Genomic DNA, 16,052 nt, shown 5'->3' on the forward strand with positions numbered 1-16,052 from the left:
ATGGCACAGCAAGCAGCATGCACTTCAAGTTTATGTTGGTTCTCCTTGCTCCTAGGTCCCATGGGAGTATGCAGAGGGGCCCAGGAAATGCTATGCATGCACTGGGTGTGCACTGTATTTGAGGAACCCAGAGCTCAGGAAATCCAAATCTTCTAAAATCAGCAGAAAGCCTGCCTGAACTTTACCCCAGAGGGACTGAGTGTTAAACAAAACTTCCTAACGTGGCTCACAGGCCCTGCAGGCTCTGTCTCCCACCTTCTTTACAGTCTAATCTCTCACTGCACCTCCCCTTAAGCTCCTGCCACTTTGGCCTCTTCTTGGTCCCAGCTCATCACTATACTCCTTCTTGCCACAGGACCTTTGCACATGCTGTTCCCACTACCTGGCATCCTCTTCTTGTTCTCTTCATCTTTTTAATTCATATTCATTCTAAAGATTGCTTTTCATAGCTCTTCCTCAGGAAGCCTGATAAGTCAAAGTGCCTTTTTGGTGCACTCTCAGACCTGTGGGCCTGTCTTTCATGGCTTTTAGTGCACTTATGAGTTTATACTTGTGTGAGTATTCACTTGATTAATATATCTTCCTATGAACCAGTAAACACCATGAAGGTAAAGACGCTTGCCCTGTGTGTAAGGAGGTCCTCAATAGATAACTGAAAAATAAATTCATCTTGCTATTATCCTCAAGGACTTTAGAGTGTCTGGCACATAATGGGGTCCCAATGAGTGGGTGTTAAATAATATACAGTAGAAGGAAAGAAGGGAAAGGCTGGTAGTTTCATTTTAGAACCATTGTGGTACCAAGTGATGGTACTGTTTGCCTATATACTTACCTCCCACTGATGTGTAGATCGACGAGACAGCACAAATGGATGGACTACAGGATTCGCATTAATGATAATAGGATCTCCAATCAGAGAAGTGGGAGGTGAGACAGGCATAGTGATTATGGCAACCCGGGTGTGTTCAGAGGCATTTTCCAGAAGAGGACTGGCATTTTCGATGACAAAATTTGGAAAAGCTAGAACATCTTAAAGGAAACACAAAATTTTACTTTTTTATAAAGATTTTTGCAATGCTTCCCATCCTCTTTCATATTTGAAAACCACAAAGGAAAAGCACAATAAACAGTTACAGTTCCTTTTTTATTAAAAGTCATAAAATCAGTTGAGCAGGCTTAGGTAGGATGGTCAAGAACTGTTCAGGATCTGAGCACTTCCCCTACTTGCAGCTAACAAGTCAGCCTGCCCAGTTTCATGGATGCTGGCAGAACGCACAAGCCTCTTTGGTCAAAGACTGTGAGGGTTAATTTTATGTGCCAACCTGACTGGACCACAAGGTGCCCAGACATTTGGCCAAACATCATTGTGGATGTGTCTGCGAGCATGTATCTGAATGAGATTAACATTTCAATCAGGGTCGTTGAATTTGGACAGAAGGCTATGGACTGAATTTTGTCTCCCCCAAATTCATATATTGATACTTCAACCTCCAAAGATCCTGGAAATAGGATCTTTAGGAGGAAATTAAGATTAGATGAGGATATAGGGGTGGGACCAATATCTGATAGGACTGTGGCCTTGTAAGAGGCAGATGTCTCTCTTTCCCTCTCCCCCTCCTCCCTCCTCTCTCTCTCTCTCTCTCTCTCTCTCTCTCTCTCTCTCTCTCTCTCTCTCTCCCCCACATGAGGACACAGTGAAGAAGCCAGGAAGAGAGCCCTCACCAGAACCTGACCATGCTGACACCTTGATCTCAGGTTTGCAGCCTCCAGAACTGAGAAAATCAGTGTCTGTTGTTGAAGCCGCCCAGTCTCTGGTACTTGGTTACTGCTGCCTGCGCTGACTGATACAGGGACAAAGGGCTTTGTTATTCTTGGCACCACAGCAGCATAGGCTTCATGTTCACATAGGTTCCCCTTGTTCCTCAGGCCCCCTGGGGACAGCACAGAGGGGACCTGGTGGATGCTTGGCCTGCAGGGGCCTTGTGTCACATTTGAGAATTTCTGAGCTGAGGGAGCCCTGATCATTTAAAATGAGCTGTGAGCCTGCCTGATCTTTGCCCTGGAGGGAGAAAACAGCTTTATTTTCGTACACAGTAAACAAACCATTTTCTGTCCCACAGGAAGATGCTTTCCCTGACGTTATTTAAACATCTTTGAAAAGAGAGTCCAGCACACAGCCAGCCAGTACCTCTGCTCACCGATGCACAGGAAGGCAAGAGACACATGGAGAACTGTCTCCCAGGCAGGGCTGCTCTTCTTTTTCTCTCTTCTTTTTTTTTTTTTTTTTTTTTTTAAAACTTGTTCAGAAATGTGTAGCCACTGCTCAGTGTCTAGCCCCCCTTCCATCCATCCTCACGTCTCCATGCAGAAGGCGACTTCCTGAGCGCATGTACAGCTCTACCTGGGTGGCAGCTTCGCCTGCACACAGGGCAAGCTGGAGTGGCAGCGAGCGTATGTCCCTGGAAGCAGCCCTTAACCAACGGCCAGCAGTGACTTGGTGGATAAACATCTCAACCTTCACGCATCCTTCAGTGTGTGTAACTCAGGAACTCAGGGTGTGTGTCTGTGTGTGTGTGTGTGTGTGTGTGTGTGTGTGTGTGTGCGCCTACATCGGATCCCTGAGGCCCCAGTAGGATGCCGCTCACAGGCTTGATAACACACCCCTTCTTGGCTGCCTTCCATTCATTGTCTCATTTTCTCGTCCCCCTGCTGGTGTTTCCTGGGATCATCTCCCAAAGAAGTTCCTTGTACTTCTTGGGTTCTAATTCCAGGAGCATTCAAACTAAGATGATATGATATAACCATTGTTTGCAATGTACAACGGAAAAGTTTGGAAAGGTCTCTGGTCCTGCTGGGTCTGACCCCTGCTCATTCCTCTGGCCTCATCTTTATATTCTCCCTTCTTCACACTCTCCTGACCTTCTTTCCACGTCTCTAGCTCATCTCTGGACAATTACATAAATTTTTTCTAAAATACTTTTCGCATCCCCAGATTCTACCCATCCTTCAGTTGCCTGTTAGATATCACTTCTTTCAGAAAGCCTGACCTGACATTCCCGGGCTGGATTAGATACTCCTTCTCAGTGTTTCCATGTCACCCCATTAGGACAGTTGACATTGTATTATATAATTGACTTTTATTGTGTGACTCCCCAGGGCACCACAAACTCTAACTGCAAGGAATGTGTTTATTTGAACACTAAAAACAGCACCTGATACATATTTGTTGATTGAATAATAAATAATATACATGACCATATATAAACAGTCTTACACATGAAATTTTTCATTAAATCTTGCAACAACTCTGGGGTGAGGGGTACTATTATTATCACTTCCATGTTGCACAGAAGAAAACTAAGGTACAGAAAGACCAAATGGCCTTAAATCACACAGCTAACAAATGATAGAGTCAGGATTTGAACCCCAAACATGTGAATCCAAGTCGCATATTCTTAAATGACAGAGATGATTTCATGATTCAGAGTGAAGTTCTTTGGGATAAAAACTGGGAAAAGCAAGTCCTCAGAATTTCAAATTTTGAGAATGCTCTTACCAAACTGTTAGAAATAGTTCTGAAGAGGAAAGAGAGGGGTCACATGAGAAATGGACTTTTGAATCAAGCAGGCCTTGACTTAGATCCTAGTTCTGCCTCTTACTGGCCACATGGCCACTTGGGCAAGCAATCCATCTTCTCTGAAGCTAGAAGTCAACTGGTGCTTGATAAGAAACCTCTTTGGTTGAACTAGGTTGAAAAGCACATTACTACATTTAAGAGATAAGAAATTTAGATGATTGGCCATTATCTTAATAAAGATTTGTCATTTACTCTCGTGGGAGATGCAGGATTTCTTTTTACATCAGTTCATTCTAAGTTTTAGTAGACACAATTCATGAAATGTGGGTAAGAATGGTTCCCTAAGTGACATTATTCCATACAACTTCTGTCTAGCCCTGCAGTGTCAGGAAATTACCCACTGCTCAAAGTCATAATGCATTCGGAGATAAAAGTCATTATATGCCCTCCTGGGCTGGCCTCCTCTGACTCTGTTTTTCACTGTCTTTCTTTCCCTCTCTTTTTTTTGTTCTCTGCTCCCTCTGGAATTTTAGCTGGGCCTTTATGGTGAAGATTTTAGCTATGGCAGACTAAAACTAGACTCCCAAAATATCCTTGTAAAAAGCAAAGATTAAGACAGTGCCCTCAATTCACGTCCTGTTGACTCTGCATTCTCAAGTGAAAACTCTGTTCCAATTTAGCTGGCCAAGCAATTATTGAGTGCTAAGGTAAGCCTGGTATTGTACAATCATTTTTTTGCAATGTACAAAACACAGAATATTGCAATGGTCATTCACAGTAAGAGGTGCCAAAAAAAAATATGTACACATTTTAAGAGATGTTATCTATGGATTATTTTTCGAAGTTGAATTGAATTATGGAAGCAATGATGTTCACTCAAAAGATGGCATTAATCAATTGAATTCCAGTGTCACCGTGCAACAGGCAGGACAGTCAAAGGAAATGGCGAGAGAATGGTTGTCGCTCGTACTTCCACCAAGGTGGGAGAGCTGACCTCAATGAGAATTTGCCAGGACAATGGATAGGATGAAGAGGTGTGGTTGAGTTTCCCCCACGTTGTCGTGACTTAACACCCCTTGACTTCTACCTATGGGGAACCTTAAAAGATGTGCTGTACCATAGAAAACAGGCTACATTGGCAGTACTTTGGGAAGAAATTAAAACGGCATGCGCAGTGATACAAGTGGACACTAGTCAACGTTGCTCAAGCAGTAGTTTGTCATAATCAGAAGTGACTGGACGCTGATGGAAACCACTTTGAGCACCTCTTGTAATTGTAGAAGTCAAACATACTGTGTTCATCTTTTGTTATTGGTATATATTGAGTATTACAGTTTTTTCCTTTCTTAAAATGTGTGTACATTTTTTGGCACCCTTTGTATTTATGCTCTTATACAATGATGAATAAGAGCCTCACATGTTTTTCTTCTTTCACCTCCAGACATTCCCAGCCTAATAGGAGGTGTGATGTATCCAGGAAGAGGAATGAAGCAGACACTGTCAGTGCCCCACCCATATCCCTTCGGCTTTTACCACTTCTGTGCACAGACCCAACTAACATCTATGAACACATAACACCTCTTTACCTGATGGTGTCCTCTCGCACTGAAGTACTGGAGAATCAATGCTTCTTTCTCCCCACCCCCATCCATCTTTCTTAACTCTGAGTTTTTTCATGAATCTGTTTCTAAAGATGGTTTCCAACCTCTCTCCAGTTATAAGTATTTTCATCATCCTGTTTTCTGAATCAACAGATTCTCTTCTACTTCCAAATGTGTGCTTTAGGTCACAATACAGCCTTTCTGTTTAGAAAATGATCTGAAAATTTCTTAATGATTAAATTTGTAAATGGAAATTTTAAATTTCTGTTCATTGATTTCCCTCTGGACCAGCACTTCAAAGTCTTAGGAATTTTTCTCCATAGCTGAAATTTGCATTCTATTAGGGGCATGTGTGTATATTGAGGTGGGAGTTTGTGGTTATTTAGCAAAGTATGATGTTTTGTGGTTGTGATAGAATAATGACCCCACTCCAAAGATATTCACTTCCTAATCCCTAGAACCTCTAAATAAACATGTTATGTTACATAGAGAAAGGGACCTTGAAATGTGATTAAGTTAGGGATCTTGAGATGGGGAGATTATCCTAAATTCTCTGGATGGACCCAATGTAATCACAGGTGTCCTTAAAAGTAGAAGAGGGAGGCAGAAGAAGAGAGTCAGAAGAAGATGTAAACAATGGACGGAAAGATGCAAATGTTCTGGCTTTTAACATGGAGGAAGGGAATGACGAGCCAAAGAATGTGGGTGGCCTCCAGATGCAGGAAAAGGTAAGGAAATGGGCTGATAGGCCAATACTTTAATTTTAGCCCAAGGAGACCTATGTCAGACTTCCCACTGTAGGACTGAAGGTCACACATTTATGTTGTCTTCAGTCACCACAAAGTTTGTGGTAATTTGTTACAGCAGCAAAAGAAAACTAATACAAGTGTTACTTAGATTTGTAAGAAAATACCAATAAGCATCTTTTACATGACTGAGCTACCAATAGTGGAGATGACAATGTACTAAAACTGAAATCAGGTAATATCACTCTCAAAATCCTTTAGCAGCTTTTCATCTCACACAGAGTGAAAGCCAAGTTCATATGCTGGACTCCAGGCTCCAAGGGACGATCAAGTCCCCCTTTATCTGGCCTCATATTCTACCACTCTTGCCCTCACTTCCTCTGCTCCAGCCACACAAGCCTTTCTGTTCCTTCAACATATCAAGCAGGTCTTGCCTCGGGACCCTTGCCCTTACAATTTTCCCAAAATGCCCAAATCCATCGTCCCTGGATATCGACATTTCTCATTTTACCCAATTCTAGAAGTGACTGATTCTAAAGCAAATGGTTAAATTCATCAATTCAGTTATTTTATGAAATCAATCCATGCAGTAAGGAAAAAAATCATTTAAACCAGTGTCTTGGTATTATGCATTCAAAATTTGGGTAATTCATTTTTAAATTCTTGGGTTTGATTTTTTAGTTTAATGTAATACATGTTCATTTTAAAAAATCAAACAATATAAAAAAGTTCAGAGTTTTAGGACATCCTGTCTCTACTCCATAGTACACAACTTGGATTACCTTTTAACTGCACATCAAACACACAGATCGGCCTCTTTCTTTTAATGTCTCCAATGTCCATAGTATGCCTGCAGGACAATTTATTTAATCCTGTATTGATGGACATGCATGTTGCCTCTAGCTTTTGTTATTGCAAATAAACCTACATATATCCTTATGATGTTATAAGAGTATTTCCATAGAATATGTTCCCAGAGGTGGAGCACTGGCTCTGAGACTGCAGATTTCAAATGCTGGTAGATATTGTTAAATTGCCCTCCAAAGAACTTGCACCAGTTTACCATCATATCAACTGCATCCGAGAGTACATTTTGACTGAAATGTAGACTTTCCAATGTTGAACAACCCAGTGCATGGCAACTTCTAAGACCAACAGTGAGAAGTTAGTAAAGAAAGTAAAAGCAAACCAAGTGATTATTTCAAAGCTACATGATATGAGTCCAAAGTTAAAGACACCAACCTGGGGCAGCAACCAACACAAAAAGCAAGTGAAAAAAAGGCATCATTTTCTTGAAATCCTCTTGCCTCTTCAGAGACGCTTCACTCCAGCCTTCACTGACTTCTAGGGAGTGTCACTCTCTTGGTTTTCTCCAGGGAAATATTCTGTCTCTAGGTGCCCTGCATACACTTCCTCATGACACAATTCTTGCTAAGTGATCTGTAAAGTGGCACCTTCTTCTCTCAAAAGGACAAAAGCTCCAAGGAAGAGATTTGCATGAGCAAGGAGAAAAGTCCCTAATTCATATCCTTCTACAGCAAAGGCCTCCCAAATCCTGGTAAATCTGGGGTGGCCAGAGGTCGTGGGGACCCTTCAGGAAATGGTCGGCTCTCTATAGTCCTTCATTTTCAAAAGGCTTCCATTTGTAAATGATTGCATGTCACCGAGGCATATTGTACCGCCCTGTTCCAGGAGTTTATCACTCCCAGACTTGGAATAAGACCCAGAATCTCTGCTTACCAAGTTTGCAGAAGGCTTACATGTTGCTAGGAGAGGTTAACGTGCAACCAGATAGAGAAAAGACTCAAAATCAATTTAATAATTGGCCAAAAGCCAGTAGAATGCAAGTTAATATATTTAAGTTAAAACTTGGGGCAGGGGGTGAATAGGCTTTGATGGGAAAGACCAAATGCTGAGTATATGTACAAAGATCTTTGGGGTCAGCACATTCGTGATTCACAGGCTAAATATAACTTGCAGACCACATTTTTAAATGCACAAAGACTTCTTAAAAATGTGAAGTGCAATAAGATTTGATTGGTCCAACACTCTACAGTTTACCGTCACCCCCACCCCTTCCTATTACATCCCACAGCTTCTCACATTTACCTGCCTGGCTCCTGCAGGCATTCATGTTTACAATCTCTGACTTCGAGGTTTCAACCAATTGCTATCTCAATAGGAGTCAACTGTTGTTATGGTTACCTTAATAGGCTTATGCAATCTCAGAAGTGTTCAATAGAAGGATAATGTTGAGAACAAGGGAGATTATGATTTGACCAGATTTTGCCCTGCTCTGGCTTTTTGGCTTTTCAGAGGGACATTGACAAATGTCCAGGGAATGATTGAATGGGTATAACTTCAAGTCATATCCCATGAAGGATGGTTGAAAAGAAAAGAAGAACGGGGGACTCTTGAACTGGTGTTTTTTTCTCTAGCTCTGTTACCTCTGCTTAGTTAAACCACTACAATCTCACACTTGAAAGACCGCAAGAACGTCATTTCCCAGTCTAGTATCTCCCTCTCTCTACTCACATCCCTCATACCCAGTTCATTTCAGTATTATACCTCTTAAATATTTCCCGAATGTGCACACTTTTGTCTCATTCAACTCCTAACCACCATCATTTGTAGCCTGGACCAATTGCCTACCTAATGACTTTTCAACAGTCATATTTTTTCCCTCTGATGCATTTTCCAAGCTGCACACAGCAATCTTTTTAAAACACAAGCACAATGTGGTCACCTATATTCCCACCACATTTCTGCTGTCTAACATGACCTATTTCCCACTCACCTCAGAACCTTTGCTCTGGTAGTTTTCTGTCTTGTGAATACTCTTTCTCGAAGATCTTACCATAGTTTGCCTCCTTTTCAACATGAAATGTCTCACCTCACTTGTCCCCTCTTTAAGAGGTCTTTCTTGATCACTCTGGCAGAAGCAGCACTTCCATTTGCTTTCTACCATGGTTTTCTAGTTTCCTCACAGCATCCTTTATCAGTGCCTGAAATGCTTTTTCTATTTGTTAATAAGTTTGGTATCTGTCTCCTCTACCAGAATGTAATTCCTTAGTGGGGATTGTAGTTGTTTTGTTCAAGGCTAAATCCCCATTGCACAGAATAGTAAATGTGTATTGACTAGCTCTGTAAAAACCCTTATCAAATTCATAGAAACAGAAATACAGAATGATGGTTTCCAGAGGCTAGGGGTGGGTCGGGGTGGGGTGGAGAAGAATGGGGAGTTATTGTTTAACGGGTACAGGATTTCAGTTTTGCAGCACGAAAAAAGTTCAGGAGATGAATGACGATGATCGTGGCGAACAGTGTGAATATATTTAATGACACTGAGCTGTACATTTAAAATGGTTAAGATAGTAAATTTTAGATTATATATATTTTACTATAGTGAAAATTTTTAAATGATTTTAAAAAACCCTAATAACTCTCCATTGCTCTAAAGATCAAGACCCAGATCTTTAATTTGCTCTGTAGGATCCAGCAAGTCTGCCCTGCCTTTCTCTCCAGCTCACCACACCCATCCAGCTCTTTGCTGCATCCACCCTGGCTATCTTATACATTTTCTAAAGTATCAGACTTCTTCCACCACAGGGCTGTGGGATCTGCTGATTCGTCTACGGGGGACAGACAAATCTTCACACAACTGATTTGTTTCCCCTTGTTCAGCTCTCAGGCCCAGTGACTCATCAGGCAGAACTGCTTGCCCCGGGCTGCTCATCTAAAGTTGAGCTTCACTATCCTATCACCCGTTTTATTTTCTTCACAGCACTTACCAATAGCTAACGTTAATTTATTTGTTTTCTTATTTGTTGTCAGTCTCTCCCACAGCATTTTAAGCTACCTTGGTTCAGAGATACTGTGTGTGTTGTTCACTCCAGCATCCCAGCTGTCCAGAGTAGCACCAGCATCCATTGGGCATTCAAATAGTTGTCAGCTAACTGAATGACTAAGGCATCCCTGGGAGATAGCAGTTACTATTCCTACTTTACAGATAAGAAAATGGAGATCCAGAGAGGTTTTATTACCTGCTGTGGGGACAGAGCCAGGAGTGCAGTTTCCAGGTTCTCGGCCTCACATGGAAAGGTGCTGGCCCAGGTAGTAAATGGCCATCAACTGTGATTGGATGGCCATCAGCTGTGGCTAGTTGGCCGGCAGCTGTAACCAGTGAGCCATTGGTCACTAATGTAACTGCTGTGGCTACGCTAGCAGAAAAATAGGGGCTAGCAAGAAGATGGTGGCTGAGCTAGCAAGAGCAGATTGCAGTTAGTAGGGCGGATTGCAGCTAGCAAGTGGGGTTGGTTGGCAGAGAAGCGGATTGCGGATCGTGTGGCTCCTGCTTCCTGTGTCTCCAACCCAGCCACCAGCAAGACTGTAGTGGTATGACTCCCCTATCTATGGCTCCGTGGGTGTTCCTTTTTGGCCTCACCATGTCCTGTGTTCTTATGTGGGGAGCAGGACCAGAGAGCCTGCAGGGCGCCTCGTACGACAAATGGCAGAGCTAGCAGGGTCTCCCGCACGACACCTGCCCAGGGACCCATAGCTTGTAAGGGACAGAGCTGGAATTTTAAAACAGATTTGGCTTAAATCAGTGTCTGTTGGTACCCTAGCTCTTGCCTCCGCTCTTCTCTCATATTCCATTCTCACAAGCTCCATCATCTGCTTCAGGGCTCCTTGAAGAACCCGCACACTTGTCACAGAAGCCAAAGCAGCAAACGTGTCAGCCTGTTGCACACACACATACACCAGATATACACATACACAAATGAAAATCAGCTCTCTTTTCCTAATATAGAATTAACGTCATTCATCCAGATATTTGACAAAATACAACAGAATTAGACAGTTATTCCAAGAATCGAGTGAAAATAAATGGGGCGTGGTTAAAGGAAATGCTCATTCATTCATTCATTCATTCATCCAAGCACCTGCGTGTCATTCATTGTACTCCGGGGATTCCAATGGCTGAGGAAAAGACAGACCAGGTAGAAGCATACACCCATCTGGCTAAGCACATCAGGTATGCTGTGTATCAGTGCTATTCAAAGGACCACCAGCACCCACTCTCCTATGGCTTAAGCGCTATTATGTAAGTATGGCTTAAGCCCTACTTTACAGCTGAGAAAACAAGCACTGATAGGTTAAGTGAATTGATGAAGGCCACATAGCTGAGCTGGAACAAGAACTCACGTGTAATTCCCAAACCCACTCTCTTAACCCTTCAATGTTATACAGTTCACTTTTGACCATTTTAAAGCTCTTTTGCCCGGTACTGGAACATACAAGTCCCTCGCTTCTCAGAGTGCTGCCTGTGGACCAGCATCATCAGCATCTTCTGGGAGTTTGTAAGAGATGCAAGTTCTCGGATTCTACCCCACACCTACCGTATTGAAATCCTCATTTTCATAAGAACCCCAGGTAGTTCGTGTGCACTTGAAAGTTTGAGAAACATTCTCCAGGTTACTGATGAGTGCAAACACTGAAAACAGAGTAATCCTTGTATCTCACAACAATTTTTTAGACTTTTTCCTTCTTAGCTTCCAGTTATTTGGGACTGAAAAAGTCAAAACGCCAATGAGAGTGTGGGGAATAAATCCTAGTGTCTGCTGCCACCTTGTGGTAGGAAGTTTCAACCCAGGCAGAATTTGCTCTTCTCCACGAAACAAATATGGAAACGTTGGAGGGGTTGGGTGGACCAGGTCCTCAAGTTTTTCAGCCACATGCTTTGAGAGACCACTATAAAATTCCAAGATGTAATAAAATAGCCCTTTCGGTGTACTTTGCGAAGGCCAACTAATAACTGGCCTTTTCATGTGTGTCCCCAGGACGGAGAGAATATCATCAGCTCTCTCTGCGAGATTTAACAAAAACTGGGATCATTGGCATTGCTCTTGGTCCTTTCCTCTTTGGAATTCAGCATGCACAGCTGAATGCGATAATCCATTGGTGAGTGATTATTTTATTACCAACCTGAGTGGCGATGGTGAGATAATCAGGTCACCTTTCCTGCATCTGCCTTTGCCCAGGAATCTACAACACGTTTTCCACAAAGTGATAGGGAATTTCCCACTGCCCTGCAAAATGCATCACGGGCAACCTCTGTGAAGTGGCAAACAGAGCCAGTCCTACAAATGATGTCTCTAACACCTGGAAGGGAATAAAAAAGAGATTCCAAAATTTTCCTACAGACTTTCTTCCAAATAGCCCAGAAGTTAAAAGTGCTTCAGTCATTGGATATTTTTGTTTCGATGTTTGTGAGCTCGAGAACTAAAGAAATTCACAACAACTACTACAGGTGAAGTTGACAGCAATGGATCGCCCTCAACTATACCGATATCTACCAGAGTCGGTTAAGGTTGTTGATGGAAGTGTTGGCCAGTACCAAACATTTCAGCAACCCCGAAGGAAAAATGGCTCATTCAAAAGGAAGGGGATTGAAAGGTAGGTGATTGGGACACATTTTCTTTTCCATTGAGTAAGATTCTTTAGATTTTGCATTAGACAACATTCATCGTGATATTAGAAAAGGTAAGCATCTCTTTTTAAACACTGCATTAAGAAATGAAGGCTCTGTATGGATTAGAGGGAGAAGGCACTACATTTATACATCGGATCAGGAAGCTTAGTGCCACAATGGAAGCCTCGTTTCGTGATCAGAAGAGTCTTCATTGTAATGGGGAAAACCTTTTCCTTCCACCTGAATTTGCGTTTTAATGTGGCGTATGACACCAAAATAAGCTCTGACATTTTGAGACTAATTTCAGTCTCAAAATTTTAAACATCACACCTCCCATGCAGATACTGTTATTTTGGAAATTCAGTAGTACCTTCTTCAAATTGAGTCCATGATCAATGCTTTTGTTCCTTTCCCAGCAATTTGGGTTGCTGACATAGGTACTAATTGTATTTCATTTACCTATGTACATGCTCTTTAATGTAACCTTAAAACTATATTACACTTGATATTTCTTGCCAATAGCAAAACCATCAACACAGGCATGAAATACTCCAAACATAACGTATTTTAATTTGGAAAGTCTGTGAGATGATTTGTTTTCCAATTTCTTTTGACTTCTTTCTTACCAGATTCATTAGCAGTAGCTCACACATATAGAAATGAGGTGTTTTTACAAGGCCTGAAGTATCAAAGCCCAAACTTTGGAACTTCCATGGACAAAATGAAATTTTGCAGAGATTTCTATTTTCAATAAGAAAGGGAGGTTAAGGGGTGAAGCAATACAACCAAATAAATTCACTACCAACCAAGAAATGTAAAACCTTAAGAAAGGAAGTGTTCTTTTCGTAACAGAAATTGCAGTAGTTCTATTTCTAGGCCCTGAAGCAAAATCACCTTTGTTAATTGTTATAAATAGATTGGGAATGGGGGGAGGGGCAGTGGGAGTGGGAGACAGCCTAGAGATTCAGAGACTGTTTAGAGCTCGGCTTTTTACCTGAGGGGTTGCATGGGTGGCCTTGGGGTTCCTGAACCTCCTAACTTGTATTTCCATTGTTGTCTGTGTGTGTGTGTGTGTGTGTGTGTGTGTGTTAGTAGAAATTAATGATTTTATTAAAAGATTCTCAGAGGGGTCTATGGGAGATTAATCCTAGCCCGTTAAGTGACCTTTGAGTGAATTAGAAAATGACACTTCATCCTCAGGACACTCTACTGCCATCTGCTAGAAAGTTATCAGAGTAACTATGTACAACTATAATGACTAAATGTGATTGGCACCCCTACAAGCTGTGTGTGTTCAACTGGCAGGATGCTGTCCTTCGTCCCAAAGGGGTGGCTACTAGTCCAGGAGGTCTCCCTTCTTCTGCCCTCTGTCTTGTGCGGCCTCCTCACCTTTTACATTTTTCCCACAAAGATCTGATCCAGATAGTAATAAAAGCTGTCATTTATTGAATGATTTATTAGGTTCCAAGCACATAAGTTATTTCCTTTTATTTGCACATTTTTGAGAATGGTATGCCTATTTACAAATAAGGAAACTGAAGCTAGAGGTAAAATAACATCACACAGCTAGGAAGTATGGTGCTGGGTTGAACCAAGACCATTTAACTCCAGTGCCTGGACTCTTACTGAACTACTTCCCGTGTATAGTTACAGAGAAGCCAAATGATTTAGGTCTAGTTAAGAATGGTGTTTTCCTGGAGGAAAATACGTGCTACTGGTGGTATTTGAAATATTCTAATTAGGTAGTATATGAAGAACATTTTTAATGGTTATGAATCTATTTACATCCATATTAGAAATATCCATTACATATATTATACATATAACATAATATAAAACCTGGGATTTCACCCAAAGAAATGATGATTTATGTTCACACAAAAACCTGCACACAAATATTTAAAACAGCTTTATATATAATGCCCAAACTGGAAACAACCCAAGTGTCTTCCAATGAATGAATGGTTAGACAAAGTGTGGTACATCCACACCATGGAATATTACTCAGCAATGAAAAGGAACAAATTATTGATTTACATGACAATGTGGATGAATCTTCAGAAAATGATGCTGAGTAAAAAAAGTAAACCCCAAAAGGTTATATACTGTGTGATTCTATTTACATAACATTCTTGAAAGGACATAAGTTATACACCTGGAGGACAGCTGAGTGGTACCCAGGGATTAAGGAAAATGTGAGGTGAGTGAGAAGTGGGTGTGGCTGTAAAACACAAAGGATCATGGTCGTGACTGACATATTCTTCACCTTGTCAATATCCTGGTTGTGATAACATATTATAGTTTTATAAGAGGCTACCACTGGGGAAAACTGGGTAAAAAGTACACAGAGAATTTCTCTGTATAATTTTTTACTACTGCATGTGAAACTACAATTACCTTGAAATAAAAACTTTAATTTTTTTAAGTCCCTGGGGTTTTATGGGTATTATTGCTTTGGATGAGACTAACAAAAAACAATTAATTGAGGGAGACTATTAGGTAAACAATGATATCACGGAATGGATAATATTTCCTCTAGCACAGAGGGTAACAGCACACAGCTTGGAACCAGATTGTCTGGGTGTAAGTTATTTAATCTTTCCAAGCTTTAATTTCCTCATTTATAAAATGGAGATGACAGTACAAAGGTTAAATTATATACATGAAAAGAGCAGAGTACTTAGCACATAGAAAGCTACTAAGAAATTTTATCTATTTTTTCTCTTTTTTTTTTAAATTAAAGTTTATTGGGGTGACAATTGTTAGTAAAATTACATAGATTTCAGGTGTACAATTCTGTATTACATCATCTATATATCACATTGTGTGTTCACCACCCAGAGTCAGTTCTCCTTCCATCACCATATGTTTGATCCCCCTTACCCTCATCTCCCACCCCCCACCCCACCTCCTTACCCTCTGGTAACCACTAAACTATTGTCTGTGTCTATGAGTTTTGTTTCTTCATTTGTATTTCTTGTTCTTTTCTTGTTTTCAGTTTTATATAGCACGTATCAGTGAAATCATATGGTTCTCTGCTTTTTCTGTCTTGTTTTGCTTAGCATTATAATCTCAAGATCCATCCATGTTGTCACAAATGGCACTATTTCATCTTTTCTTATGGCAGAATAGTATTCCATTGTGTATATATACCACAACTTCTTTATCTAATCAGCTATCAAAGGACACTTTGGTTGATTCCATGTCTTGGCCACTATAAATAAAGCTGCAGTATGTTTTTCTAGTTGTATTACTAAAATATGCCAAAATGATGAAGATGATACTTGGAATTTTGGAACTATGTGTTTATTTTCTCTAAATGAATGCTCTATATAGATGCAGCATTTATGGGACCTTGGAGACCTTTCTTTTTTATAAAAAAATATTTTTTATTTTCCTTTTTTATACTTTTTTTTTATTTTAATTTTTTTTTAAAGGAGGGCACAGCTCACAGTGGTGCATGTGGGGATAGAATCAGCAACGTTGGTGTTATCAGCACCACGCTCCAACCAACTGAGCTAACCGGACACCCGACTATTTCTTTATTGACTACCTAATGAGACTCTCTCATTTCTCATCACTATAGCCCTAGAACCACCAAATACAGCAAAAAGTATCTCAAACCATCATTGAAATAATATCGCCAATTTGCCAGT

The 16,052-nt window shown here is 40.9% G+C and overlaps 1 protein-coding gene across 1 annotated transcript in view; it reads right to left on the bottom strand.

The window, feature by feature from the left end:
• The window catches only part of LOC109445755 (cadherin-related family member 3), an 89,365-nt gene extending 81,824 nt beyond the window's left edge, over window positions 1-7,541 (bottom strand). The window contains exons 1-2 of the mRNA XM_019728383.2: window positions 7,167-7,541; window positions 833-1,029 (exon numbers count right to left, since the gene is read on the bottom strand). Coding sequence (XP_019583942.2) covers window positions 833-1,029; window positions 7,167-7,212 — 243 coding nt within the window. The 5' untranslated portion in view covers window positions 7,213-7,541. The remainder of the gene's footprint in view (window positions 1-832; window positions 1,030-7,166) is intronic.
• Between the last annotated feature and the right edge of the window lie 8,511 nt (window positions 7,542-16,052).

This window comes from Rhinolophus sinicus, linkage group LG10 (genome assembly GCF_036562045.2).
Source record: "Rhinolophus sinicus isolate RSC01 linkage group LG10, ASM3656204v1, whole genome shotgun sequence".
NCBI classification, from domain to species: Eukaryota; Metazoa; Chordata; class Mammalia; order Chiroptera; family Rhinolophidae; genus Rhinolophus; species Rhinolophus sinicus.